This window comes from Aricia agestis, chromosome 18 (genome assembly GCF_905147365.1).
Source record: "Aricia agestis chromosome 18, ilAriAges1.1, whole genome shotgun sequence".
Lineage (NCBI taxonomy): Eukaryota > Metazoa > Arthropoda > Insecta > Lepidoptera > Lycaenidae > Aricia > Aricia agestis.
In genome coordinates this window covers 1,189,810-1,217,731 of record NC_056423.1, presented here as the reverse complement: position 1 = coordinate 1,217,731, position 27,922 = coordinate 1,189,810, and the positions used below count along the sequence as shown (strand labels likewise).

The 27,922-nt window shown below is 37.4% G+C and overlaps 2 protein-coding genes and 1 long non-coding RNA gene across 3 annotated transcripts; 1 reads left to right on the top strand and 2 right to left on the bottom strand.

The window, feature by feature from the left end:
- Positions 1-7: 7 nt before the first annotated feature.
- On the bottom strand, positions 8-4,531 carry LOC121735741 (transcription initiation factor TFIID subunit 3). The gene is made up of 2 exons (XM_042126657.1): positions 4,311-4,531; positions 8-4,155 (listed from the first exon to the last, which is right to left on the bottom strand). The coding sequence occupies exon 2, from the start codon at positions 4,133-4,135 to the stop codon at positions 695-697; it is 3,441 nt and encodes a 1,146-aa protein (XP_041982591.1). The 5' UTR covers positions 4,136-4,155; positions 4,311-4,531; the 3' UTR covers positions 8-694.
- Positions 4,532-7,005: 2,474 nt separating this feature from the next.
- LOC121735945 (general transcription factor IIH subunit 1) lies at positions 7,006-21,757 on the top strand. Its single transcript, XM_042126949.1, has 11 exons — positions 7,006-7,426; positions 7,844-8,045; positions 8,679-8,815; positions 9,823-10,024; positions 11,832-11,937; positions 12,632-12,757; positions 14,378-14,596; positions 17,970-18,068; positions 18,726-18,852; positions 19,396-19,583; positions 20,943-21,757. Exons 1-11 carry the CDS (start codon positions 7,273-7,275, stop codon positions 21,063-21,065), a joined length of 1,683 nt encoding a protein of 560 aa, XP_041982883.1. The 5' UTR covers positions 7,006-7,272; the 3' UTR covers positions 21,066-21,757.
- Positions 19,734-26,741, bottom strand: LOC121735946. The gene is made up of 3 exons (XR_006036945.1): positions 26,732-26,741; positions 21,949-21,955; positions 19,734-20,171 (listed from the first exon to the last, which is right to left on the bottom strand). It is a non-coding gene; the product is annotated as an uncharacterized LOC121735946 (long non-coding RNA).
- Between the last annotated feature and the right edge of the window lie 1,181 nt (positions 26,742-27,922).

Genomic DNA, 27,922 nt, shown 5'->3' with positions numbered 1-27,922 from the left:
CACTACATTTTAGAGTACCAATAGATTTAATTGGCCACTGGCTAAATCAAATTTTACATTTTCCTCCTCTCCATGTATCCACTTAGGACGAGCACCATCACTCCATCGATTTTGTCCGAGCATAATTATAATTTAGTTTGTAATGCTAAAAAAATGGGAGATTGTGCTAGCCCTGTACATCAATTAGAAGGAACAACAACAAAAAAAACAGGGTTATATTAAAATTATAATATGAAAATATTCAAATATTAGCTGAAGAAACATCCAGCCTTCTTTCTGTAATTAAATATTCACTACATTACTTTATACATCACCAATTTCTTAAGTAAATTCAGTTTTTTGTACAATATAAAAAGAATCTTATATTATAACTATGTTTACAAGCGAGTCGTGTATAACACGCCCCTATCGCGAACTTGATCTATACGAATGTGAAATTAAAAGTAAATTAACAATAATTAAAAAATGATGGTAATTATTACAAGTACCTACACTATCATGTTCAACATTTTATGTCAATACTCAAATATTATCTATACTTAATTCTAGCCTAAATATAACATTATGAAAGATGAAAACGTATCTGTATGATATCATTCAACAATAATCCATCAACAATTGCAATCCATTTACACCATGTCCACTGAACAGATATATTAAAACTAATCGCAGTAACAACAAAATGTTCCGACGGTCAATGACAGTCTCTGATTTTTTCACCTTTTGGTTTTCGGCCCCGCTTCTTGCCGGTGGTAACGCCCGCCAATACCATTGCGGCGCGCTTCGCAAGACACGATTTGCAAAACCAATCCTCCGTGACGCCGGGTTCCTCAGTGATACCCACACAAACCCAGTGGTACCAAAAATCGCAACCATCACAACCAATCATTGGAGAGCCGTTGTCCGGTCTCCCGCATGGTGGGCACACCCAAATTTTGTTTCCATGCTCGTCCACATAGTAAGGTGTGGGCAGTGGCTCCGCCGGTTTTTCTTCCGATATTGAAGCCGTCTCCTCATCAAGATTTTCTGCTTGACCCTTCTTTGACAGGGGTTTGAATAATATCCTCTTGTACTTGGAGTGACTTGATGGAGGACGATTTTTCCTTGGCGGAGACCCAGAGGGAGGTGACGATGATGGAACATCAGCTTCTGATGTGTGGTTGTGTTTCGAATGTTTAGATTTGGGTGGTCTCGTTACTAAAGCAGATATCTGTGCGAGTTCAGGCGATCTGCTATTTTCTCTCGACATTGGTTCATCCTTTACAGAAGAACTCTCTTCATCCTCCTTTTTGACCACGGGTTTAATGTTTAATTTATAGATATCTGGGGAACTGGGTGGCATCGGCGAATTAGAATTGGATGAACCCAATTTCAATGTAAGCTTGGGCACTAAACCATCAGCTGATTTATCCTTCTTTTTCTCCTTTTTCTCTTTTTTAATTTTTTCTTTTATCTCTTGCCTTTCTTCTTTATCTTTTCGTTTCTCTGATTTATCTTTATTTTTATCCTTTTTGTCTTTTTTCTTCTTAATTTTTATACCATCTTTGTCCTTCTTCTCTTTTTTATGTGATTTATCTTTTTTCTTCTCTGAATGTTCTTCGTCTTCTCTTCTGTGATGGGAAACATCTGGACTTTCTGTTTTTATTTGCAGTGGCTGAGGAACTTGTATGGGTTCAGGTTCTTTTTCAGGTTCAGGAGCTTGGATAGGTTGCCAGACTTCTCTAGGAGGAGGTGATGGGAGCCTTGCAGGTTCTGGAATAGGTTGTTTAGGTAATTCCTGTCTAGGGGGTTCTACTTTAGGAGGATTTAATTCTATAGTTATATCAGGATGCACTGGTGGCATTTTGTACATAGATTTATGGTCTCTACCTGATTTAAACTTTTGTTTTTGTAAAATATTTGGAATGGTTGCCGATTTGTGCTTATCATGCCTGTCTCTGTCCCTATTCATTAAAGTTGGCTTATGCATACCCCTATCCTCCTTATTATCAACAGGTATAACTTCTAAGCTAGGGCGGCGAAACATTGGAGATATCTTTTCGGATGATGAACGAGATGTATGAGGAAAATTACCCATAGGCATGAGATGATTGGGAATACCCGGTAAAAAACTTGGTCCTGGTATAAGACCAGGGCCAGATGCACCTAATGCAAAAGGATTTGTTAATAAATTATGTGGTGGCAAACCTCTTAATGCAGGATTATTGGTTAAATTTGCTAGGAAGTCGTTTCCAGGAATTAGCCCAGGACCAGGCATTAACCCTCTTCCAGAGGGCATTCCAGGGAAAAATGGAAAACCAGGAGGCATTTGCGGCAACTTTGACTCATTTCTTGGTCTTCCTTGTTTTGGTACCTTCTCATTTGCTAATTTAGATTTCTTTTTGTCAGACATAACCATTTCGTATGCAAGCTGTTGTTGTTGCTTTTTCAATTTAGTTTCCAATTTTGCTGCTTTATCCTTTTTCTCTTTATGCTTCTTTTCCTTTTTTATTTTTGGACTTACACTAGCTACATCTTTGGGAAAAGGTACTTGCAAAGATTTGTTTATGGTTAATCCAGGTTTGAATTCAGCTGGAGATGGTCTGGGTGGAACAGGATGCATATCCAATGAATCATCGTCAATATCAATCACTTCATGAGCTCTAATGTCTATTTCTTTGGACAAATCTACAGGACTATTATTGTTGTTCATTACTGGTTCCGCTGTTTTTAATCTTTGACTATCTTGTGGTTCACTTGAAGAATTGTGAACCTTTGGAATAGCAGATTCAGACTGTGATTTATCTGAGACAGGTTCTGAAACACTTTTGTCTTCTTTTGATTTGTTCGATATTCTTTTAAATATATTGATTTTTGATCTATCTGGCTGAGACGCCAGCTTTTCCTCCTCATCCAAGACTTGTTTATTTATTGCCACTTCAGGTAAAATTGGATGTTGAGGTAAAGTTTTATATGTTGCATGTGGATTTGCTACCAAAGGAGATTTTGATTTAGGTATTTTCCTTGGAACAGGTATGGCATCTTCTGCCAATTTTGAGATTTTTGATACATGACGCAAGTCATCAATTGGTTCTTGTTTGATCACAGGTCTTAATGGTTCTGGTACTGTAGATATAGAAGGTATCGGCGGAGGAGGCATGGACTTCGTAGGAGGCACTCGTGGCGCTGGCATTGTTACATGATTATGATGTGTTGGATGTACATCTTTATTTTTAATAGGATATCCAGGTGGATACCTGTCCAATTTATTATTATCCTTAGATTTACTACTCTCACCTTTGTGACTTTTATCTTTCCTTTTACTTTTCATTACTTTACCATTTAATAATTTATTCTTCTTAGATTTCTTGTCACTTTTATCTATTAGGGGCACTTTCATAGGATTAGAATGTGAATTTACCTTATGTCTATCGTGGTGCTTTTCAGATATAATGGTAGGAGGCTTGGCTTCAGGCAGTTTACCTTCCCGTGCAGGTGATAAGAAACCAGACATGGTCATCATGACACTACTTATTTCTCTAGTTCTCTCCTCTTCATCCATTCGTAACCTTGGCCTCTTGCTATTTGGCAAAGAGACAGGATCTGTGGGTCGCTTAAATATGTCTTTTGGTTTTTCTGGACTGTCCGTAACTGATATTTCTGGACTTGTACAACTAGTATTATTCTCACCATTATCAATACCATTTTGCCTAATTTCAACGGTACCTGCAACCAGTGGGGTGTCCCTTTCCTTTTCAGGAAACATGGGAGGGAGGTGCTCATGAACGTGCATAGGTCTCGTGACAACTTCATGACTGCCTGGTTTGAGAAAGTTTAGATTAGATTCTTTATACTTAGGAAACCTTTCAGTTTTGACTGGAGGTGGTACAGGAGGCACAGACTGGGTGTACTCAGTCAATTCCGGCAACTGGATGTGTAGATCACGAAACACTAGCCCTAGGTCATGTAAATTTGGCTCAGTTCTATTAAATTGCTCAGCATATCTGTTGGCCTGGGTCCCCAATGTGCTGATATATTTTTCTAATACATGTACTAGAATGTCAAGTGGAGTTGAGTTTATGCCGTTCCATCCTATCGTTTGACAAATTTGCGCAACATTCCTTCGCAGTATCTCACGGGCGTACGCCTCTGACATTATGACACCAAGCAACTTATCTGGAACAAACGTATATATCAATAACAAACGGGTATAACCATGTTTAAATATAACCTCTAGAATTTGCTGATGGCACTGAACATGATCGTGTATCAAGTACACGTCTGTAAATACGATACAAAAGCTAAAACAGCAAATCTCATGATTTTCTTACCTGCAAGTGTCTAATGGTACAGAGACGATATTGCGAACAAGTGGAAACTTTGTATTTGGGTCACACATGTATACATAACTATTAATGTTAAAAATTATGGATAAGTTGTTGTAAGACATTTAACAATTTCGATGCAAAACAACGAAGTGTTTACGTAAAAACTTCTCAGCATTCTACAAACACAGTGCCCCGTGCGCCATGATTGCATTTTGGATTGTCAATGTCCGATGTTGCCACCATAAAAAATTAAAATGGCGGTCTATTAAACATGCGTTCACAAATAGTGCGTTCATTTTTATGGAGGAATAAAATTGTGCAAGTGAGGCGCGGTGGGCCCATGCGGCGTGCACAGTGCACCGCCCCGTGCCCGTGGGCCGTGGCCTGTTGAGCCGTCTCGCGTGGGTGTGAACTGTGAAGTATTATACGTCTGTAGTAATAACTTAATTACTGAATACATAATTTAAATATGAACATAATGATATGCATGTACATCATTACGTTCATACTTAAATGTTTCATGTACGAATAATAAAAAGTCCTAAGGAAACTTCTGTCAGTCAGAAAAACGATCTGACACTACGACGTTGCCGCTTTTTACTTTCTTCACTTTTTTAACAGACCTTCAATCTTAGGCTGCGCTTTTTAGGATCCTAGCTAGGAAGTCCTAGCTAGGATCCTAAAAAATTTAGTCAAGTGGAATAACATTTGGAAAGCTAGGATTGTAGCTAGGATTCTAAATCGGAAAAAATGTGGCTTCTAACTGACTAAATCAGTGCTGCCAGATGGTTTCAACCTTTTATCTGTAGTGGGGACTGCTAAATCTAAAGTCAATTTGTGACGAACACGGCACGAATACCTTTTTATAGTTTATTTAAATTGAGAATGGCTGCAGTTTTTACTTGTCTATTATTGCTATCTGTAATCTGACATTGTCTCTTATGATTTATTATTTTGCTTCCTACATAATATTGTACAGATTTTCTATTTGTTTAAACTTTAATAATTATAATTTCTATCCTGTCCAAGCTGTAGTTCTTATTTAGCTGAACCTATCACAAAATTTACAGTCTGTCAAAAAAGTCATGAAATTTAAAAGTGGCAGCATCGTAGTGTCATCCCTTTTTTCTGATGGATTTGAAAGGGATGACACTACGATACAGATGTTGCCACTTTTTAATTTCATTACTTTTTTGACAGACTGTATATTATGTTTTATGATCTGGAAATTGGAGTCCATTTGTAGGTATAGTCGGGGCAATTTAATAGGCCACATTTGACAGTTCAACAAAATTGAGCCTGGTAGCCTTGTAACGACGCCATAAAAAAATAAATATTTTGTCATTGTTATTACTGCACAATTTATTCACTTTTTCTAATAACGATTACATATTTATTATAAACATAACCAATACGAGTTCTTTTACTATTTATTTTCACTGATAAACAATTTTTAACATAAAAAACAAATTATGATTTAAAGAACTAAACGTCGGTACAATGTTACGTCAGCTGACCTTTTTTCTTTTTAAACTCTAGGGATGTTACTCTAAAAATCGAAAGCGAATAAGTAGAATCAGATGCATTGATTAGTTGTAACGATATATCCCCATAAATTCATAACCACGTTGTGAAAAGTAACACATATTCATGTGAAATGAATAATAATAATACAAAATTTAACAGTTTTGATATTTCAAGTGAATAAATGCAATTTTTCTAGTAAATTATGTACTTGTCTTATTTTGCTCCTTGAATTTACAAAAGAAAAAGTAATAATAGGACAGGAATTCGTTTTTGGTTTTATAAATAACATATAAAATTCAAATATTTTATTTCAAGTCCGTATCGATTTATTCGTTTTGGTCGATGTTTTTAAGCAGCTTACCTCACTATGGAGATTATTCTGACAGATGTCAAATGTGGCCTATTAAATTGCCCCGACTGTAATTTCTTAAGTCTGCTGGTTCCAAGTAGTTCAGAAAGTTCATAATTCATAATTTTACGTGGGGCAAAAATTCTTTCAACCACCTTTTTCGCCTTTTATTTATTTTAATTTTCATTGAGCCAACAGCTAAGCCTATGAGAAGACCAATTTTTTGTTGCTTTGATAGAGAGCCATTAAGAAGACGTCTGACCAAAATGACAACTAATTTAGTCACTAAATTAGGACAAGTGGAATAAGAAGCTTCTAATTAGTCTCCTATGTAGGATCCTAGCTAGGACAAGTGGAATAAAGCGCTAAGAAGAAAGGAAGGACACTATGATGTTGCCTCTTTTTAATTTCTTCACTTTCTTGACAGACATATATATATTCAATGATATTCTACTTTAAATACAGATCTGTTACGTTCATACTATTTTCCGGCTTAAATCTCTTCCGAACAGCATTGACAAATTTGACAGATAAGTAAAACAAAAGATACGAAATGCCATTTACATAAAAGAGACAGACTAAATAAAAGACGACCCAATTGGGTCGTATTTGAAGCTTCAAAACGCACGCGGTAGTAACATATCTGCTTTGAGTTTTTTATTATTATAACATTGTATATATTTGTATTTGTATTTTTTATGTGTATCACAAAAAAAAATGTTTTGCACAGAAAAGTTCTAGTTTTAACTTTTACTGTGGCATTAAAAAAAATTGCCTGGCGAATTTGACATTGACATTGTGTCAGTTGCAGCGAAACCGCAAATGGTTTGCCTGACGATGTGCTTTTTGTGATTTCAGTTTTACAGAATAATACAGAAATATTAACAAATAAGCTGTTTATGTTTAAAGCTTTTCTGTATTTTGTTGAAAATAACAAAGTATTGTATTTAAGAGTTTAAAGTACTCCTAAATGGGTTTCATATAACTCTTTCACTACAAGTTTTTCATACAACTAAACAATTACTTACTTTTGTGGAATATTAATGTAAAAAATTCTGTTTAAAATAAGAGATATTAAAATTTCACAACATGACTACATCTTCGGAAGATGTGTTGTTGAGTGTTAGCCATGTAAGGTACAAGAAAGGTGATGGGACGTTATATGTTATGAACCAAAGGCTAGCTTGGATGTTAGAAAACCGTGATACTGTAGCTGTTTCACACAAATATGCTGATATTAAAAGTAAGTACTAGTATAAATCAGTTAGACTGGGTGAGTCAGTTAAAGTGCAAAAAGTTTATTAAAATCTCATTAAATTACATAAAACAGGTTCTTGTTTAGTATAAAAACATGTTATTTAAATTGTAGAGAATTAATACCATAATCTACTTTATTGCTCTTTTATGTCAACACTGTTTAAAGGTTTTTCACAACTGCAGTTGTAAACTGGTGGCCTACTATGAAACTGTCTTGAGACTCAAACAAATGAACGAGAATGCCGCGTCCAGCTCCAGCTTAGAGTAGGATGCGGCATTCTCGTTCAATTATTTGAGTCTCAAAACGGTTTCGTGGTACAGGCCCAGTAATGCTGGACCTAAAGAACTTTTAAGTGGAAGAACTTTAAACAGTGTATATTACTTATGGAATAACTTTTTCCAGCTCAAAAAATCTCACCAGCCGGAAAACCGAAGATTCAATTACAAGTGGTCCTACACGATGGAACATGCTCCACGTTCCACTTTGTTAATCCCGCAGGGGCTGAAGCACAGTCCAGTGACCGTGACAAGGTCAAGATGCTGCTTCAGAACCTCCTGCCAAAGTTCAAAAGACAGATTGATGGGGAGCTGGAGATGAAATCCAGGTATTTAAATACTGTATTTGCTGTTCAAATATTTTAAAAAAATCTTTTTTGATTGTGTTCTATATATTTTGCCTATTATGAAATCTTAAAAATATATATTATATATATTTATGTTGATGTTGATGTTGATTTAACCCACCAAGCTCCATAAGCTCACTAGTGAACAAGACACAATAGAATAACAATAGATTTACAAGAATCAACGATCGAAGGATTAAACTAAGTTTTAGATGACGCCATGTTTAAGATATGGACTCAAATGAATTTTAAATAATTTATTTTTAATAGATATTTTTTAACCCTATTATCAAAAAAAAAATGCTTATTTCGTGTATTAATTCTAAATTTTATACACAGATTCCATGTGTTATTGTAACCTGGAGCCATACCACGAAATAGTTTTGAGACTAAACAATCAAATGAGAATGCCGCGTCCTTCTCGAGCAAACAAGAAATGACGTTGTTAGAGCAGGATGTGGAATTCTCGTACGACTGTTTGAGTCTCAAAACGTTTTCGTGGTACGGTCCCAGGTATTAAAGCTTTAAGTTAGTTATCGCCAATCATTTCAAAGCCTTTTTTTTTACCATTTGAATGATTTAATGTGACCTAAATCTTTTGTTTTCTGATATTAGGTTATTGTCATTACATCCCATACTGAAGCACCTGTATGAAGATTTAGTTATAACAAAAGTAATAAATAGTGAAGAATACTGGAATACACCAACTTTGAAACATTATACTGAATCAACTAATGTTAAACAAGAGGCTGGTAAGTTTTTTATTTTATTTATATATATAAAGTCTACAAAGGAATAGTAGGGGAGCCCAAGAATGGATTTCGCGACCTGCTCGAGCATGTCAGATTAAGCTTGTATAGACTTCCGACATTGTCTAGTTATCATGGTATAGAAATCAGATTTCTAACGTGGTGGGTTGAAAAAAAAGTTATTTTCAAATATTATTGAATAATCATCTGATCTGTCAGATTAAGATAGGAGATGTTAAGCATACCCCAAAGAGCTTCATTGGGGTAACCACATAAAGCACTGAGGATTTAAAGGTAAGGTGGGCCTGTAGAGACTAGAGACATTTTAAAATATAGAAAAATAAAACTTCATATTTTCCTAACTAGTTTTTTTTGTTGCACTCAATTAAATAGTACAGGTTCCCTAGAAGATTATTTTTAATTACTATTTACTATCAAGCTAATTTTTCGTGAGTAGCTTCATTTTAATTAGACGAACAACAATTTCCTCTGCGAAAGTTCTCGAAAGTGGTAGCTAACAGATAGAAAGGATTTAATACATATTTTGATTTGATGGTCCTAAAATATGGATTGTTCTATTTGTAGGACAATGTTACTCTTAAATTATATAACTGGTTAGGGTTCCATAGTCAACCATTTTTTTTTTGATCTAGGGAACATGATTTAGTCCTTGTCTAAAATCTTGTTATAATTTACCTAAATAAGCAATTTTCTGAATATATTTTCTTTTTCATAACTTTAAAATAGCTGCAGTTTCTGACCTCACCTCTTAAATAAAAAAAACGCTCTTATTATTTTATTAGTCTCACCTAATCTAAAAAACCTAATAGATCTCCATGACGCTCGGGTTACTACACAAATAGCACTCTGGGCTCTAGTAGGGGTACTAGAATGTCAAATGTAACATTATATGGTTTTAATGTAGTAACCGATACATATTTTGTTTCACAGTGTACTTTTACACTAGCAAAGGACTCTAATTTAGTGTTAAAAGTTTTTTTTAATTCTAGGTGTCTCAGGAGCATTTCTAGCGGACATACAGCCACAGACAGATGGGTGTAACGGACTAAAATATAACCTAACCCAAGATATTATAGATGCGATATTCAAAACATACCCAGCAGTTAGGAAGAAACACATAGATTATGTTCCAAACAAAATGACGGAAGCCGAGTTTTGGACAAAGTTTTTTCAATCACATTATTTTCATAGGTAATTTTTATACTTATTATTATTACAGAATACATTTTCAATTCCTATATGAAATATCTCAGAAACTTTATAGGCTAACACAACTCAAATTGAATACTATATTACAAGAGTAGATTTAAAGAACAAATAATATTAATCTTTTATTTGCTAAAGATGCTCTATAACAAGGGTTCCCAAAGTGTGCGCCGCGGCGCCCTGGTACACAAGAGGGGTGCCGTGAGTCGACCCTCCATCATAATATCCGAAACCACAAATATTATAAAATCCATACTAATATTATAAATGCGAAAGTGTGTCTCTCTGTCTGTCACGCTTAAACCGCTGGACCGATTTTGCTGAAATTTGGCACGGAGATCCAAACTTATTTTGTCTACCTGGGCGGTAAACAAAATAAGTTTGGATCTCCGTACACAAATAATGTTTTAGCGCCCCTTTGTTTTAATTTAAAATGCACCCAGATAAATAAATTAACCCTCAAGCCTCAACACAACTACTGAGGATCGAATACCGGGTCCATCTACGTATGTAGATGGACCCGGTAGTCGATCCTCAGTAGTTATAGTGAATCATACTTTTCAGTTTGTTGTAACGTTTTGTTGTTAAAAAGCCATAACGTTTTGCTACCCCTAAAACTTATCTGATTTCAACGATTTTTCACTATGTTATTGCCTCTAGTGAAAACTATGCTTCTATGTTTTCCTTTTATCAAAATTTTTGTTAGTTTGAAAGTTACGAGCTTCTGAAATCTAGGTTTTGAAGATTAGATTCTGCTGAAAAGATTGATACCAAAAAATATTAGTTTTAGTACAGTGTAGGAGATGCAAAACGTTATGCCCCGAAACGCGATTTTTGTCTAAAAATACCCAGAATCACAGCCGAGCTGCAACTCTCTCTACCGCACGTTTGCGCGGGGGCCGAGCGCTGTGGTGACAGAGAATGGTTTTCCAAATACCTATTTTCTACGCTCGCGGCACTACACAATAGTCTTAAAAGCACAATATTTAGTTATAGCTAAAGTATAATGAGTGCAAAAAATAAATTTTGTCAATGTTAGCTGGTATAGGCCATTTTATACCCTTATAGCCTGTTATTTTGAGATATAAAATAAATAAATAAATAAAATATCTTTTTATTCAAAATGGGTATCATGATACACTTTTTGAAAGTCGAACGAAGAAACTACCACCAGTGTTGCCAGAACTGTATGTTCGAAAGTTACATATTGTCATGCGAAAAGTAACATAATGAGGGGAAAAGTAACATTTCGTATTACTTATATATAATAAAATGCCGGGGGGGGGGGGGGGGGGGGGGGTGATCCAGAATACACGAAAACATACTATAAATAATATAGAGATGAACTGAAACAAGATCAATAAACAAAACTTAAAACTAAGGTGCGACAAGGCTTTAATTAAATAAACGTGGGCGGGGCGTTGCTGATAAAGGAGAACTGTCAAAAATGGCGTTTTTGTATGATGGCAGCGTTAGTTCCTTTTTTGCCACGTTCATTTAAAGCCTTGTCAGCTGTAACGACAAAACTCAATAAAACTTAGTGTGTTCCGTTTTCGCATTTTTGGTTTCAAACATCTTTTTTTTTCAATTAAGTACCAAAAGGAACGTAAAAGTAACATCTTTAGTCATGTCACATGAATGTAACATGCAAGGGTCAAAAGTAACGTAAAATGTTACAAAAGTAACATTCTGGCAACGCTGTTAAAGAAACTCGCACGGGGCCATCTTTTACTAAAAATATGAAGTACTGTCTTGTTCAGTTTATGTTCATTTTGATGTTTTTTTTGCCCAGGGATCGCATAGCCTCTTCATCTAGTAAAGACTTGTTTGGGGAATGTGCAAAAATGGACGACCACTCCATCGCATCTGCCATGAAGCACACTACTTTAGATTTAACGGTAAGTTATAGACGTGCACGACTTTTAGATCGCTTGGCGAATTAAGGGATAAGAGCATATAATATGTACACTGTACAATATCTATCAATACCTGAAGGCTTAGTATAATTAAAGTAGAAATATTAAAGAATAGAAAAAATCGGCCAAGTGCGAGTTGGACTCGCGCACGAAGGGTTCCGTACCGTTATAGAGAAAAAATAGGCCAAAAATTGTGTTTTTTGTATGGGAGCCCCCGTTAATTATTTATTTTATTTAAATATTATTATTAATTATTAAAGTACACATATATTTAAAGCCTTTGTGAAAATTTCAAGTGCCTACATCTTATCATTATTGATTACGAGCAAAAAAAGGCCAAAAAAATCACGTTTGTTGTATGGGAGCCCCCCTTAAATATTAATATTATTTTGTTATAGCGGCAACAGATATGCACAATCTGTGAAAATTTCAGAAGTCTAGCTATAGCGGTTCTTGAGATACAGCCTGGCGACAGACAGGCAGACAGACAAACGGACAGACAACGAAGTCTTAGTAGTAGGGTGCCGTTTTTACCCTTTGGGTACGGAACCCTAAAAATCACAGATTTTAGGGAGAAAAACAGATCTTTGTTTATTTGTTTTTTATACATCCTATTTTCTATGACTACCAAAATATGTAATTGCAAGTAGCATTTATTTTTTGTATATATTTACAGGTGGATTTACCGCACATGACAGAACCAGTTCCTCTATTGCCTGATGATGAGCCCACAGACAAGGAGAAAGACGGTTGCTCCATCCCCCGGAGCATGATCAAACGGTTCAACCAACACTCTATAATGGTAAGTTTATCAGAAGAAGACGACACTGCGCCATAGTGTAAGTACTCACATACGGTTTTGCTCGATCGAGCAATCACGTAGAGTAAAAACCGCGGCTCGGGCTTTCGTCCACACATTCAGCATTGCTCGATAGTTTTACTCCAGTTCGAAGGAAATTAGCTACGAATAATAAAAACTAAGGAAGAGACTGTGTCAAAAATTTGTCAAGCCGGCTCGATTCGAGCCTTCAAACTGGCTCGATGCGAAGCTTCGAGCTGTGAGTTTTGCGGTCCACACGGTGGTTTTTGCTCGATTTCGAGTAAAACTATCGAGCAAAACCGTATGTGAGTACTTAGCATTAGGGTCGAGCGTCTGCAGCATCACCACAAGGTTAGCTTTAGCTCGTTTGTGGTGAGAGTACCGACGAATCGTCTGTCGACTTTCGAGGCGCCGGAGTCTGGCCGATGGATGTGGTCTACCGGAGGTTCCGGGGGAGACTCCGGAACGAAGCGAGTCATGTCGCCGGCAAAACGTGAGTGTTAGTGGGTTCGCACACGTAGAGGTTGCAGGTTCGATCCCGGGTGGAGGCGTGTACCAATGAGACATTTTCAGATCTCAGGTACATAATACGGACGCTCATACGGTGAAGGAAAACATCGTGAGGAAACCCGCACATAGTTGGTCCCACACGTGTTAGTTCTTTCCTCTGGACTAGGCCGACTATGATGCGAGAATGTCGTCTGTGCTTGGGCAACCATACGGACATTTAAATCTTGTCCCTGCAGGCAGTAGGCACTACAGTATTTGAGGAGTGGTTACTTCGCTCTGAAAATACTTTATAAATCATCCACTACGGATGCAAAGGCCTAGTGTTACTATACATGTTTATTGTTTATGTTTATACATCACTACATTATAAAACAAAGTCGCTTTGTTTCCCTCATGGCCCTTTGTTCCCTCTCATGTCCCTTTGTTCCCTTTAATCTTTAAAACTACGCAACGGATTCTGATGCGGTTTTCTTTAATAGATAGAGTGATTCAAGAGGAAGGTTTATAAGTATAATAACATTCGTTAAATAGTGGAGAAATACTGTTATTGTTAGGGTTTCTAATGTGATGTCATAAATAATTACATTTTTTTCCGCTTACATTGCAAACTCAGGCTGAACCCTACGAGATTTATCAAAGTAATGTACCAAATATTGTACACATTGAAAAGGTCTACAGAAAACTCCGCGATGGTACTTATATCTTTTATGGATATCCCACAATAACATTTTTTGTCATTTACTTTTTACTACAAATAATGGCTAATTTTCGAAGCAATTTTTATAAATACAGCATTAATCCTTATCCAAATACCTTAAATACATTATTGATTTAATGTAGATCTTTATGGCCCTTTACAACATAATATGATTCAAATGAATATTTTCGAAGATATTACAGATTTAAAAATTGCGGGACGTAGCTTTTGCGTCGGTACCGACCAATGCGGGCCACGGGTAGTTATAATGAATATAAATCAAAACTGCTGAATCGATTTAAATCATTTTTTCAGTGGCTATATTATATTTTATACCCGTGCGAAGCCGGGGCGCGTCGCTAGTGATAATATAAAAGCCATATCTTGTTTTTCAGGTGCTCAAAGCTAGTCAAAACAAAAACTCCACTAGTAGTAATAGTAACAAGAAATTAGAGAATGGTGTTAAAGATACCAATGGTGTAGAGAAAAGACACACAGAAGAGAAGAGTGAGTCGGAGCCGGTCAACAAGAAACAGAGGATATTGGAGAAGATACATTACGAGGACCTGGGCGACAAGGACACTGATACTAAGCAGGACTTGAAATTGTCTAAGGTGTGTTCTTTTAGGGCAGGGATTTTCAAGCTATGGGTCGCGTGTAACCGTGAAGTCATAGCATAATAATATGATTTGCCTGCTTTATGGCCCCTTACACGCCAGCAATTTTTGCATCGATGCTGTCGCGCGTTAGTATCGATACAGTTGCGCGTTAGCATCGATACACACGCGCGACACCAGCAATGAACAGATTTTTGCATCGATGCTGTCGCGCGTTAGTATCGATACAGTTGCGCGTTAGCATCGATACACACGCGCGACACCAGCAATGAACAGATTTTTGCATCGATGCTGTCGCGCGTTAGTATCGATACAGTTGCGCGTTAGCATCGATACACACGCGCGACACCAGCAATGAACAGATTTTTGCATCGATGCTGTCGCGCGTTAGTATCGATACAGTTGCCCGTTAGCATCGATACACACGCGCGACACCAGCAATGAACAGATTTTTGCATCGATGCTGTCGCGCGTTAGTATCGATACAGTTGCGCGTTAGCATCGATACACACGCGCGACACCAGCAATGAACAGATTTTTGCATCGATGCTGTCGCGCGTTAGTATCGATACAGTTGCCCGTTAGCATCGATACACACGCGCGACACCAGCAATGAACAGATTTTTGCATCGATGCTGTCGCGCGTTAGTATCGATACAGTTGCCCGTTAGCATCGATACACACGCGCGACACCAGCAATGAACAGATTTTTGCATCGATGCTGTCGCGCGTTAGTATCGATACAGTTGCGCGTTAGCATCGATACACACGCGCGACACCAGCAATGAACAGATTTTTGCATCGATGCTGTCGCGCGTTAGTATCGATACAGTTGCGCGTTAGCATCGATACACACGCGCGACACCAGCAATGAACAGATTTTTGCATCGATGCTGTCGCGCGTTAGTATCGATACAGTTGCGCGTTAGCATCGATACACACGCGCGACACCAGCAATGAACAGATTTTTGCATCGATGCTGTCGCGCGTTAGTATCGATACAGTTGCGCGTTAGCATCGATACACACGCGCGACACCAGCAATGAACAGATTTTTGCATCGATGCTGTCGCGCGTTAGTATCGATACAGTTGCCCGTTAGCATCGATACACACGCGCGACACCAGCAATGAACAGATTTTTGCATCGATGCTGTCGCGCGTTAGTATCGATACAGTTGCGCGTTAGCATCGATACACACGCGCGACACCAGCAATGAACAGATTTTTGCATCGATGCTGTCGCGCGTTAGTATCGATACAGTTGCCCGCTAGCATCGATACACACGCGCGACACCAGCAATGAACAGATTTTTGCATCGATGCTGTCGCGCGTTAGTATCGATACAGTTGCGCGTTAGCATCGATACACACGCGCGACACCAGCAATGAACAGATTTTTGCATCGATGCTGTCGCGCGTTAGTATCGATACAGTTGCCCGTTAGCATCGATACACACGCGCGACAGTATCGATGCAGACGCGCGCACAGAATATATATTAGTAGTACCAACAGAATTCCAACTCGTGACACCCGTTTAAAAAAATAACAACTCATGCTACGATACTATAAAGTTCAAATTCCGACCGCGCAGTGCTAGGTGCCTACAATTATATTTGCCTACATGTGCGCTTCCTTTCTATCGCGTAAGAGGTACCCTTTCTGACGATATCAAGATTGTCACCTTTTATAAAATAAAATAATCTACTTTTAATTACTATAGCTACTAATAGCAAACTTTTATATAGTAATAATCAAATTTTAGTAACCCAACGTATATTTTATGATAGTTTTATATTTGATTATAGTGTAGGAGCTGGTCAGGAATTTTTTACAACTTAAACATAGTAACTTGTGTTTATTTATGTGTAGTATGCGGTTTATTTGTAACAAATTGGTTTATTTGCTTTGTTTGTGTATTTTTTTTATCTTTTTTTGTATTTTAAAGTCTTAAATTACTTTATTGAAATATTTCTTTGACTTTTTTCAATTGTTCATATTTATCAGATTAATAACGATTCTGTCACAGCGGTTAAATCAGTACGTAGATATATGCGACGAAAAAATCTTGCGCGCGCGTCACCGCTCGCTTGTGAGTCCCTTGTGATCTGCCCCTTTAAAGGGGTACTTACAGCTTGATACCTAAACGCGCGAGTGGGACAGGCCTGACGCGCGTTAGCATCGATGCAGAATTGCAGACGCGGGCGGACTGTAAATGGGTGGACTTAATACTTCCTCTACGTTTACGTTTCTTTTTTCAAAGTAATAATACAGAGAGCGTGATTAAAACAGTTTCAATCGAACTCATCGCGCTGTGGTAGTTAACGAATGACTGACCAAAATACGTTTGCCACACTTTCGCTAACGCGATACAGATTCGATGCTGCATCGCGATTGCATCGATGCTGCATCGCGATTGCATCGATACTGCATCGCTACACCGCTTCTGCATCGCGACAGCATCGCTACTGTATCGCGACAGCATTGCGACTGTATCGATGCTTAAAGTAGCGCAAGTGTGTAAAGGTGGACTATTTGTGCATCGATGCTGCATCGCGACAGTATCGCGACTGCATCGCTGTTAAAAGTCGCAGTGTGTAAGGGGCCTATGAAATATGTTTTTTTTTAATTGTCACAATTTTCATTCAGGCATTTCATAGTGCATGACAAGTAATATAACGTCGTTGCGCCTGCCAAATCCTCTATGTGTTTTTAGTAAAATTTGAGGTGTAGACAATATTTTTTTTTAATTTATTTTATTTATTTTTTTATTTAAATCAGGCTGCGTAGGCCCATACAATACATACCTTAATGACTAACATACATAAAAATTATATAAACTTAACAACTACACATTATCACGAATTAACGGCGACGTGACGCGCGCACATTTTGAATGATTGATGGATTTATCAATAAATTAAAGGTCTCTTCATACATAATAACTGATAAGATTTGCCACCATACTGCATTTTTAATTTAATGATAAGACCAACCATAATTATATAAAACAGTTTATTGTTTACCCCTGAAAATTTGACTAAAAACATAATATAGAGCAGCCTTTACCAAAGTGGGCAATAACGCCCCCTTGTGGGCGCTGAAGGTCCAAGGGGGGGTGGTGTGGGACTCAGAAAAAAATGGGAGCTTGTAAAATATGTAGAGGCTTGGGGGGTGATTTAATTCATCTGGATTCATTTTAAATTAAGACAAAGAGGGCGCTAAAATTTGTTCTCAAAGTGGGCAGTAGACAAAATAAGTTTCGGAACCCCTAATATAAAGGATTTGGCAGGCGCAACGACGATAAGTAAAAGTAGTAGCTATCAAAGACATATTCGCATGTCAAATTGGAATACTTCATTTTGTTACAGGTGGAGAGGTATCTACTGGGTCCGGCGTCGCAGGTCAGCCAATCCAGTGCGAGTACGAGTAACCCACCGCCCCTCTCAGCGTTGGTGTCTATATGTCAAGTAAGAGCCAGTCCACACGGCACGATGCGTCAGCGTTGCGGCGACGCCGCGCTGCCGTTTTACGCATAGCCAGCCACACGGGCGCTGCGTCATCGCAGCCTTATTACGAAGCAGTCTTACGGCTGTTCCCAAATTTGATCTATCTCTGGTTTTGCCCTACTAGAGATAGGAACAGCTCACATTAGACTTTATGTCAATTGTGAGCTATTCCTATCTCTAGTAGGGCAAAACCAGAGATAGATCAAATATTGGGAACGGCCGTTAACATCAACCCCTCCCGCTTCGTCTCGGGGGCTGCTGTCCGTCATGTGTACGTTGCGACGACGCAGCACGCAGTGTGAACACCTTGGTTATTTGAATGTAAAACAGCGCTGCGTTGAGGTATCCTAAGAGCCTGTCCACACGGCGCGTTGCGTCAGCGTTGCCTCGACGCAACGCGCCGTGTGGACAGGCTCTTAGGATACCGTACCAATACCACCTGCAAACCTACAAGAAGAGAGCGTAGTTCCTTTTAAATGGCCGGAAACGCACCTGCAGCTCTTGTAAAGTGCTAGTTTCCTCTGTTAATATAGTTAAGGCTTATGTAAGTAAAAATTAAGTTAACCATATTGTTGACCCTTTTCCGCCATTTTGTAAACGCCCACCATCTTTGTGCAGGCGTGGAGCGGCGGTCAGCAGTGCTCGCGGCCGGCGCGGGTGAGCGCGGCGGCGGCAGTGGCGGCGCTCGGCGAGCTCAGCCCGGGCGGTGCGCTCATGCGGCACCACCACGCCGCGAGCATGGCGCGTGAGTATCCGCCATCTTGTGCGCGGCTGCCATCTTGTAGGAAACCGCCATATTGTACGAGATCGCCATTTTGTACGCGGCTGACAACTTGTAAGTGACCGCCATCTACTAAGCGATCGTCATCTTGTAAGGAACCGCCATCTTGAATGTGACCGCCATCTTGTAAGCAGCCGCAATATTGTAAACGACTGCTATCTTGTACGCGTCTGCCATTTTGTAGGTGAACCGCCATTTTGTAAGCGACCACCATTTTACGCCCTTTCTTTATCTTGTGTGCCTCCGCCATCTTTTTATGTACAATAAGTGTACCTTATTGTACATAAAAAGATGGCGGAATTATAAAAATTTACCACAGTTGAGAGCGTTTCGGCACCGGTTTCACAGAGATATTTAATAGTAACTTAACTTTAACGGAGATTTTGACACATACTCCACATTTTCCCACAAACCCGCCATTAAATTAAAGCTAAGTAATCTTTATATGTCTCCAAATGAGATTGTTATATACTTACCTTAATTTTATGAATATATTTTCTCCCACAGAACTAATACCACCGGACGTGAAGAGCGAGCTGCAGCGAATCTATCTGTCGGGGGGCGAAGTCCTGCGCGAGCTGTGGCGGTGCTTCCCGCAGCCCGGCGCGCCGGAGCCCGAGGGCGCCGCCCAACGGGCAGAGAAGTTCTACGAAGCCCTGCTGAGGTTTAGGAACGTGAGGCTTCGGCCGTTCGAGGTGAGTTGACAATAATTAAAAAAAAAAGCCTCATTCTCACACACAAACACACCGACGCACGAACACACACACACACACACACAGACATACACACATTCGATAATTTGTGCAACTTATATCACTTTCATAGATGCAATATTTAACATGCATATGTCGCAGCCACCTGGTTTGAATAGCCGTTCAATCAAACAGCTAGCCCTTTTACTGAACAACGCCATTCAATCACACGTCTAGCTTTTTAATTAAATATTAGCGTCGCTCCAAAACGTTTAACACTACAGCTAATTCAAAAGCGCCGTTTGATTGATTTAGTTCAGTGCTCGCCACTGCGGCGCTAGGTGCGTTTTGTTTACAATATGGCGTCAAGTAACCGGTGTTTTGTGGTTATATTAATATATTTTTCGTAAATATACGTTTCAAGTGATATTATAGAGACAGAAATTATGAGGGCACATACGAGTGAATCAAAATTTAAACAAATATTTAAGGAGATATTACGGGATAATGAAATGCATCACCAAGGTATTTATTGCAATTGTGTTCAAAATGAGTTAGAATACAATTTATTCTGGTTGTTATCATTACGCTCTTGTAATAATAACGCTAAACTAATGGTTACCTTAGTTATTTTGCTATTTTTATACGTGGGAGAGACAAGCTTCGGCACGAATGGGCCGGCTCGACCGGAGAAATACCACGTTCTCACAGAAAACCGAGTGAGTTTACCGGATGCCCAATCCCCTACCCTACCCTCCCCTTTTCCCTTCCCTTCCCTTCCCTCCCCTATTACCCTATTGCCTCTTAAAAGGCCGGCAACGCACTTGCAGCTCTTCTGATGCTGCGAGTGTCCATGGGCGACGGAAGTTGCTTTCCATCAGGTGACCGGTTTGCTCGTTTGCCCCCTTACTTCATTAAAGAAAAAGCTAAGCTTCGTCGTAGCTGTAGTGTTGAACGTTGCAGTCAACAAGTCGGCTAAACGACGTATAGCCGTGTTATTGAAGGGCGTTGTTCAGTCAAAGGGCTAGCCATTTGATTGAACGGCTATTTTAACCAGTCGACTGCGACACATACAAATTATACATAACTCTGACGTCATTGCTAGGGTAACAATTTGAATGGAGCGTTTTGGGAAGGTCTGCGTTGTGTGATTTGTTATAATATGCAGAATTCTTAAGCTAACACAGTCATTATTTCACCAATGTTTCTATTTTTTAAGGAGTCCTTCAAATCCTAATAACATTTTTTTTACAAGTCTGTTGTGGACCAAATATGCGATATCTGACGATTTTTATTAGTAATGGGGGCGCTTCTTACATATTCAACACTAAGCTTTTTGTTAATATCTATTTTTTGTCGCAGGAAAAAATGCTCCGAGATTTGTCACCGCTAGCGACGACACTAACGAAACACATGAACCAAATGATAGACACCGCCTGCGCAAAATACGTCGTCTGGCAACAGAGGCAGGCGAAACTGCGGTAGTATACGGTAGGATTTATATTACGAAAGTTGGAGAAATAACCGTGCCTAAATCTGAAATTCTCTGGAATTAAATTCCGGCTTATCTGAAATATATACAATGCGTGGAACCCAAGCTATAAATATTATCTGGAATTAATATGTAAAATTTTGAATTTTTAACAAATTACCATGCCTAAAGTATTCTCTGGAATTAAATACCAGCTCGTCTGGAATCATATCAATCACAAAGCCTGGAATTGGCTTCCGATTAAATAAATAAATAAAAACATCTTTATTAAACATACAAGTACAGAGCACAGCCAGAGGTTATAACACAGAAGAATAACAACAAATTGACATGACCCACTATAACATACAACATTGAACTACTTAAAAACTAATGGGTGATCGGTTATGGCTGGGCAATGCACACACCGCATGTTTAAAGGGAAAGCCACTCAGGCATCGACCGCGGCAAGCCGTGGTGCCTGATCTTCCGTGGCCGATTGGAACAATTTCGAACCCTTTCATCCCGTAAAAATGTACAGTTCCTCGCGATAAACGGATTTCTGAGCAACGGTGATGCGAGCATCAACTACTGTCACAATATGGCTGTCTCATATGTCTAATTGACACGATAGACCCTTACCTCTCTAGTCCACCGTCGCAGCGAACTGCAAAACAGCGGCGAACCGACTTACTGTCTTATCAGCCACACGACAATGCGTTATATTGCATCTCGCTCTATTCCTGTTTCGCATTGGTTTCGCAGATATTTCGTAGTTCGCAGCGTCGGTGGAGTAGAGGCGTTAATGTGGCTTTGGGATCTTTGCCGCGAGCGACCGCGACTGATAAAAAGTCAAATAAAATGCTACTCTATGCCACACACTATAGGTATCTCTACTGAGTATCTCTTTGTGTATCGACCCACGCGCACGCTGCCGCCGGCGACGGCGTAAAACCTAGTGGCAAAGATCTGAAAGCCACCTTAAAGGCTAATTCAGACCGCAACGAATTATACAAACTAGAGATCGGCCAGTGGTCGAAATTCGACCATTGGGCGATCCTTAGCTTCAACGACATTACCTATATTTTGTAAAAAAATATTGACTTTATCATATTTTTTTCAACTCTTGTCTCTGGGACTCAGCTGATCTCAGACTGGCCGTGTAAGCATTGTCCAATAGTATCTAAGATTCAATAAAAAATCTATAATCCATTTTCAATTTGTCACCTTGTTGTCAACAGACTTCAACCATAAATAAAAGAGTATAATTCGTATGTATAGGCTTGTCACTCAAAAATCTGTAATTTTTCCTAGTGTGTGTGTTGTAGTGTGTGTAATGTTTTATTTGTTAAAAAAATGTATGATAAAGCATAATTTCAAAAAAATATTAGCTCAATGCACTCGTTCACCATATAAACTATAACTGTGCAAAATTTAATTCACCTACGTTTCCCCATTTTTCGTCAAAAGGGATACAAAGTTTTTGGCTGACGTATTAATATATAGATTCGTTGCATTTCACCGTTGCGTTGAATTTGTCAATTCAATACAAATTTAGGAATGCATGTACGCGTTGCGTTGCGGTCTAAATTGGCCTTAGTGGCAAATGGAATCAAAAATCCTCATTGCTATATTATAACGTAATATTTTCGAAACAAATATAAAATTTGAAGAATGTCGTTGGATCAGATAAAATGGGAATGTTATTAAATGTTTTCTTTTATTTATTTTCTGCTATTCACACCAGTTCCTATAATAATAATAATTTAAGAATTTAGAAACATTTTCAACGAATAGCGCCATCTTTTGGCATAAGACAACAAATACAATACTTTAAACATACTTGTAAAAATATAAGCTTGCCATGACAATGGTCAGTAAAATAACAAAATACTAATCTTATTTGAAAGTAACAATAGTTTGTATAAAAGTAAAAGAATAATATTATGTTATTTTATAAGTACAGCTTAAAAAACGAACACTGCCATATCCAACTGCATCTTTGAATTCAAACATTGAAATTTGAATGTATAATAATATATAGTATATTCTGTACTTTAGTAAAATATAATCTGTTTTCTTAAAATGGCAACACTAAATTTCGCCTTGAGAATATCCACCCTATTTTATTTTCTTGAAATGGCTACACCAAATTTTACTTTAAGCAAAGAAGATATCTAGGCCCTTAATTTTATTAAGAAAAGAAAAAAGTTTAAACAGCTAATTATTTTTAACAAAAATATTGTTTATATTTTGAAAAAGTTAAAAATATATTTTCAAAAATGTATTCGCTTCGTCTCTCTTCAGTGTTGTTAAGTTTTTGTATCAATATTTTTAAAATGGTATTATAGCGCAGTCAATAGGATATTGTAACATTCGTAATTTTTTTTTATTGTAGTGTATTGATAAATAAAGATATGCCCCGCCTACGTGACGATCACTACTACTCTCCCCACTACCTACCCAAGTAGGCGGGGCATATCTTTATTTATCAATACACTACATTCATAAATTTTTTGACCACGACAAATATTTTGAAATGTACTCGAATAAATATAATTTTGGTGTATGTAGACTTATTTAATATGAATCTTCATACCTATTATGCATTTTTATTTATTGTTACATTTAGTTTATATAATAGATTAATTGTATAGCTTTACAATAAAGACGAGCTTTCGTTAAAATTTTGATACGAATCCAACGAATCAATTTCAAACAAATATTTGTATAAAAGTGTACATTTTACATAAATGTGGCCAAATACGTATTTTTTCTGTAACAATGTTCATAAATATTAAAAAAAGAACATTATGTAAATTATTATTTTAGATATAATTGCCATAAGTAAAAATTATTTGTTACGATACGCAATCTTTCCGTTTTCGTAAATTGACAATAATTGTATTAGATTTTAAGTAAATTGAAAAATTCTTGTTACCACATTGGTAAATAATACAACGCGTTTAAATAGAAAGGTGAAAATAAGCATTTTTCTCATCCCCTTACTAATAAAAATAGTAACTGCTTAACAAAGATAGCAGCCGTCTCTCTCTGTTATATGACATTTCCGATGTGTCAGAAAAGGACAAGCGGATATTATGCAGGTGTAACAAAACAAAGTTACAATACTTTATAGTGTGTATGTGTCCTCTGTATAGAGTTCACTGTGAAAGTAGCAGCGCTAAAAGAGCAATTTTATTTTAGTGATTTGTATGGGCAAGCGCCACAGTGTCGTGAATTTAATAATGCAAAAATTAAAAAAAAAGTTGCTCATTCAGCGCTGCTACTTTCACAGTGAATTGTATACAGGCGACATATTGTGTATGTGTCGCCTGTATAGAATATTATCACTTAAGTTTCGTTACATCCTGTATACACGATTTTTAATTTTTTTTTATCTGGTAGGGGGTCAGAGGGCCAAGCTAGGTATGTCTCTTTCTCACACGCATTATATTATCCTTTATGTGTGAACGAGATAGAATATACTGACACCAAATTAAAACATTGTAAGAATGATAATGGCCCTTTAGTTTGAAAACTTTTTTATGTCAACCCCTTCTATATCTTATATCTTTAAACGAGCAATTCTTGTATATATAATCTCGGAATCGGCTCCAACGATTTTCATAAAATTTAGTATATAGGGGGTTTCGGGGGCGATAAATCGATCTAGCTAGGAATCATTTTCAAAAAATGTCATTTTATTCGTGTTTTATCGAATACCGAGCAAAGCTCGGTCAAATAGCTAGTAATATTTAATACGAGTTATATAATCTTTAAAGCAATATTTGAATAACTTATGTAAAGCAACAATACTATTTTATGAAAAAAACCCAGCAAATTAAAGCAATAATTCTACCTGAATTGTAATGTTGGATGCATAATACTTAACTATTTTATGTAATTTGAAGTTATGGTTTTATTATTATATACTAAAATAACTAAACATCGTTCTATTTCAATTAAACGACAGAGAAGGAAAGAGAGAAATATCCAGATTGGGAATCAGATTTAAATAGTTGGAAATAATCTTTTTTTAAACGGTTACCGTAGCTAGCAAATGTTTAAATGTTCTATAAACCTGTTGTAATCTTTTGTCACTTTCTTTCTGTATGTCAAGTGACAGAGACAAACGCTAATCCATATTGCTTTCTTTGTCTCAGACGTTGGAAAAGCCTCTTGAAAGACAAGGATAGCAGCATTGATCAGCATAAACTATGAAATAAAGATTTTTATTAATAAAAATAATAAGAATTACCTTGCCACTTGTTCCAGTATTGGTTGATATTATATTATCTCTTTCGATCTCCATATGTTAGAAAGAGAAGGCACGACTGACGGGTGCAAGTGGTCGTTATGATTGTAAAACAGACCGGAGTCTTAAAGGTTAGGGTCAGGTCACACCGCGACCCTTAGGGCGTTCGCTGCGTTGAGCGTGCCCGGCACGGCTGCCCGGCGCACGGACGCAGCGCTGTTCTATAGGATGAAACAAGTACGCCTCGCGGGTGGTCGCGCCGGGCGCACGCTTAACGCAGCGAACCCCCTTAGTCTTATTTATTTTTGTCAATTCTCTGTATATTCTATTTGAAGAGGCTGATGTGTAATTAGCCTTAAATAGAATAAATGTATATAATTTTTATTGGATTTTTTTTCATTCCTTGATCCATATTTTTTCTGTTTTGATATAAAACACCGATGATTAAGTGGTCTCTGTGCTGTTTCACCATTGGAGGTAAAAAATAATAAAAAATGACAATAATATTTTTATTTCATAAAATTATTAATGAAAAACTAGCTAAATTAGACCGTTATATGATTCAATCAATACGTCCATTCAAAATCAACAAAAATCTCATTTATACATAAAATTAGCTATATATTACTACATTTATGCTATAATATATTTATAGCTTAATCCTATAACGAAATACTGTTCTTGCTACGCGTCTTTATCGAAATCGGGCCGTATGCTCCTTACGCGCTGTTAGTTAAATATTTACGATTTGATGATGTATTGTGATTTGTAACCATACAATTAAAGACATGTGTGGACGAAGTGCCTAACATTTTTTAAATATTCGTTTCTTTTTTATAAATAGAAGATTTAGGGCCGGAAAAATATGATGTAATGCTAAAGTATACACAAAATCTATATTTTTTTAATAATCCCAGCCCTAAGGGTCAATTTATACTAGCGCAGAGTCGAAGCTCATCGAAGCGTATTCCCAAAAACTGAACATAGAAAATTCATCCTTAACTCCAGAGCGTAACGCACACATTACTTCTGCGAGACCAATCAACATTCGGGCGAATTCGCACGACTTTTTAAATTCTCAGATGTGATGTGTGGGTTAACGCTTTGGAGTTAAGGTTGAATTTGTTATGTTCAGTTTTGGTAATTCGCTTCGATGCGCTTCGACTCGGCGCTGGTATAAATTGACCATAAGCCTTCACGTATGTAAAAAGAAACGTCAAAATTATCCACTTACGTCTTCAATTACAGAAATCAAATATAATGCAAAAAGCTTACGTTCCGCACGGCCCGATTTCGATTAAGTGGACGAGCAGCTAATTTTTAAATTAATTATTCATTAAAATAACAAATTAAATCATTATTTTACAGTGTATATCATATTATGCCAAGCACTGTTACATATCTGTCAGAAATTGCACATACTTAAAAATAAAATAAATAATAACCACATAAACTTTATAATTACGTAATTTAAAAATAACAACCAATGAGGCCAAGCACATGCTTATTCCCTACTTGCGCCAGATTCAGACAAAATATCATGCTCTCTCGTTCTTCATATGTATGAAAGAGAAGGCATGATATTTCCACAATTATTGAAGACATATTGAAAGGATGAAGTAACTAACATTTTACAACATAAAAGCAATTACACATTTTTGGAACGAAGTTCCTTATGGAGCGTTCGGCGTTGCGAAAGGAGGCGAGACAGAACGAAACTTGACCTCGACACTTTTTAGGGTTCCGTAGCCAAATGGCAAAAAACGGAACCCTTATAGATTCGTCATGTCTGTCTGTCTGTCTGTCTGTCCGTCCGTATGTCACAGCCACTTTTCTCCGAAACTATAAGAGCTATACTATTGAATCTTTGTAAGTAGATGAAGTCTGGAAACCGCATTAAGATTTTGTTACAACTGAAAACAATAGGTACAACTGAAACCCAAAATATTTTTTTTCATCTAACCTATGCGTGTGGGGTATCTATGGATAGGTCTTCAACAATCATATTGAGGTTTCTAATATCATTTTTTTCTAACCTGAATAGTTTGCGAGAGAGACTCTTCCAAAGTGGTAAAATGTGTGTCCCCCCCCTCTAAGTTCTAAAGTAGGGGTATGATAATTCTAAAAAAATATATGATGTACATTACTATAAAAACTACCAACGAAAATTGGTTTGAACGAGCAGTTTTTTTTATACGTCATAAATGGTAAACCTTAATTTAACTTTCATTAAATCAACTGAAATATAAAAATAAATAAAAAACCTGTTAATTTCATAGAAATAAACCTTATTGCTGCTGCGGAACCCTTCATGGGCGAGTCCAACTCGCACTTGACCGGTTTTTATTAGTACCTGCATAGTAGGGACAGAGGGCGTTGATAGCATTCCTGTGCGTCAACTAGCGTTGTTAGTTATATTGTATCCCTTGACACCTCTCAAGTTTTTTCCTTTACAATTCGAACAAACCTTGTAACTACCTCTCTACTCATCATCTATCTAATAATCTAAATACATACAATCCTATTTTTATGCAAAAAAATGTCAGTTTTCAAATTGTCACTTACCCACTTCAATCACTCATGTCTTTAATAAGTAATAAATAATCTGGCGTA

What these genes read in the sequence shown, in the direction of transcription:
- LOC121735741 (XM_042126657.1), bottom strand. Translation starts at nt 4,135, where the DNA reads ATGTCAGAGGCGTACGCCCGTGAGATACTGCGAAGGAATGTTGCGCAA.
- LOC121735945 (XM_042126949.1), top strand. Translation starts at nt 7,273, where the DNA reads ATGACTACATCTTCGGAAGATGTGTTGTTGAGTGTTAGCCATGTAAGG. An exon ending in CAAATATGCTGATATTAAAA is followed by an intron (nt 7,427 to 7,843) that starts GTAAGTACTAGT and finishes AACTTTTTCCAG; the next exon opens with CTCAAAAAATCTCACCAGCC. An exon ending in CGTTGGTGTCTATATGTCAA is followed by an intron (nt 18,069 to 18,725) that starts GTAAGAGCCAGT and finishes ATCTTTGTGCAG; the next exon opens with GCGTGGAGCGGCGGTCAGCA.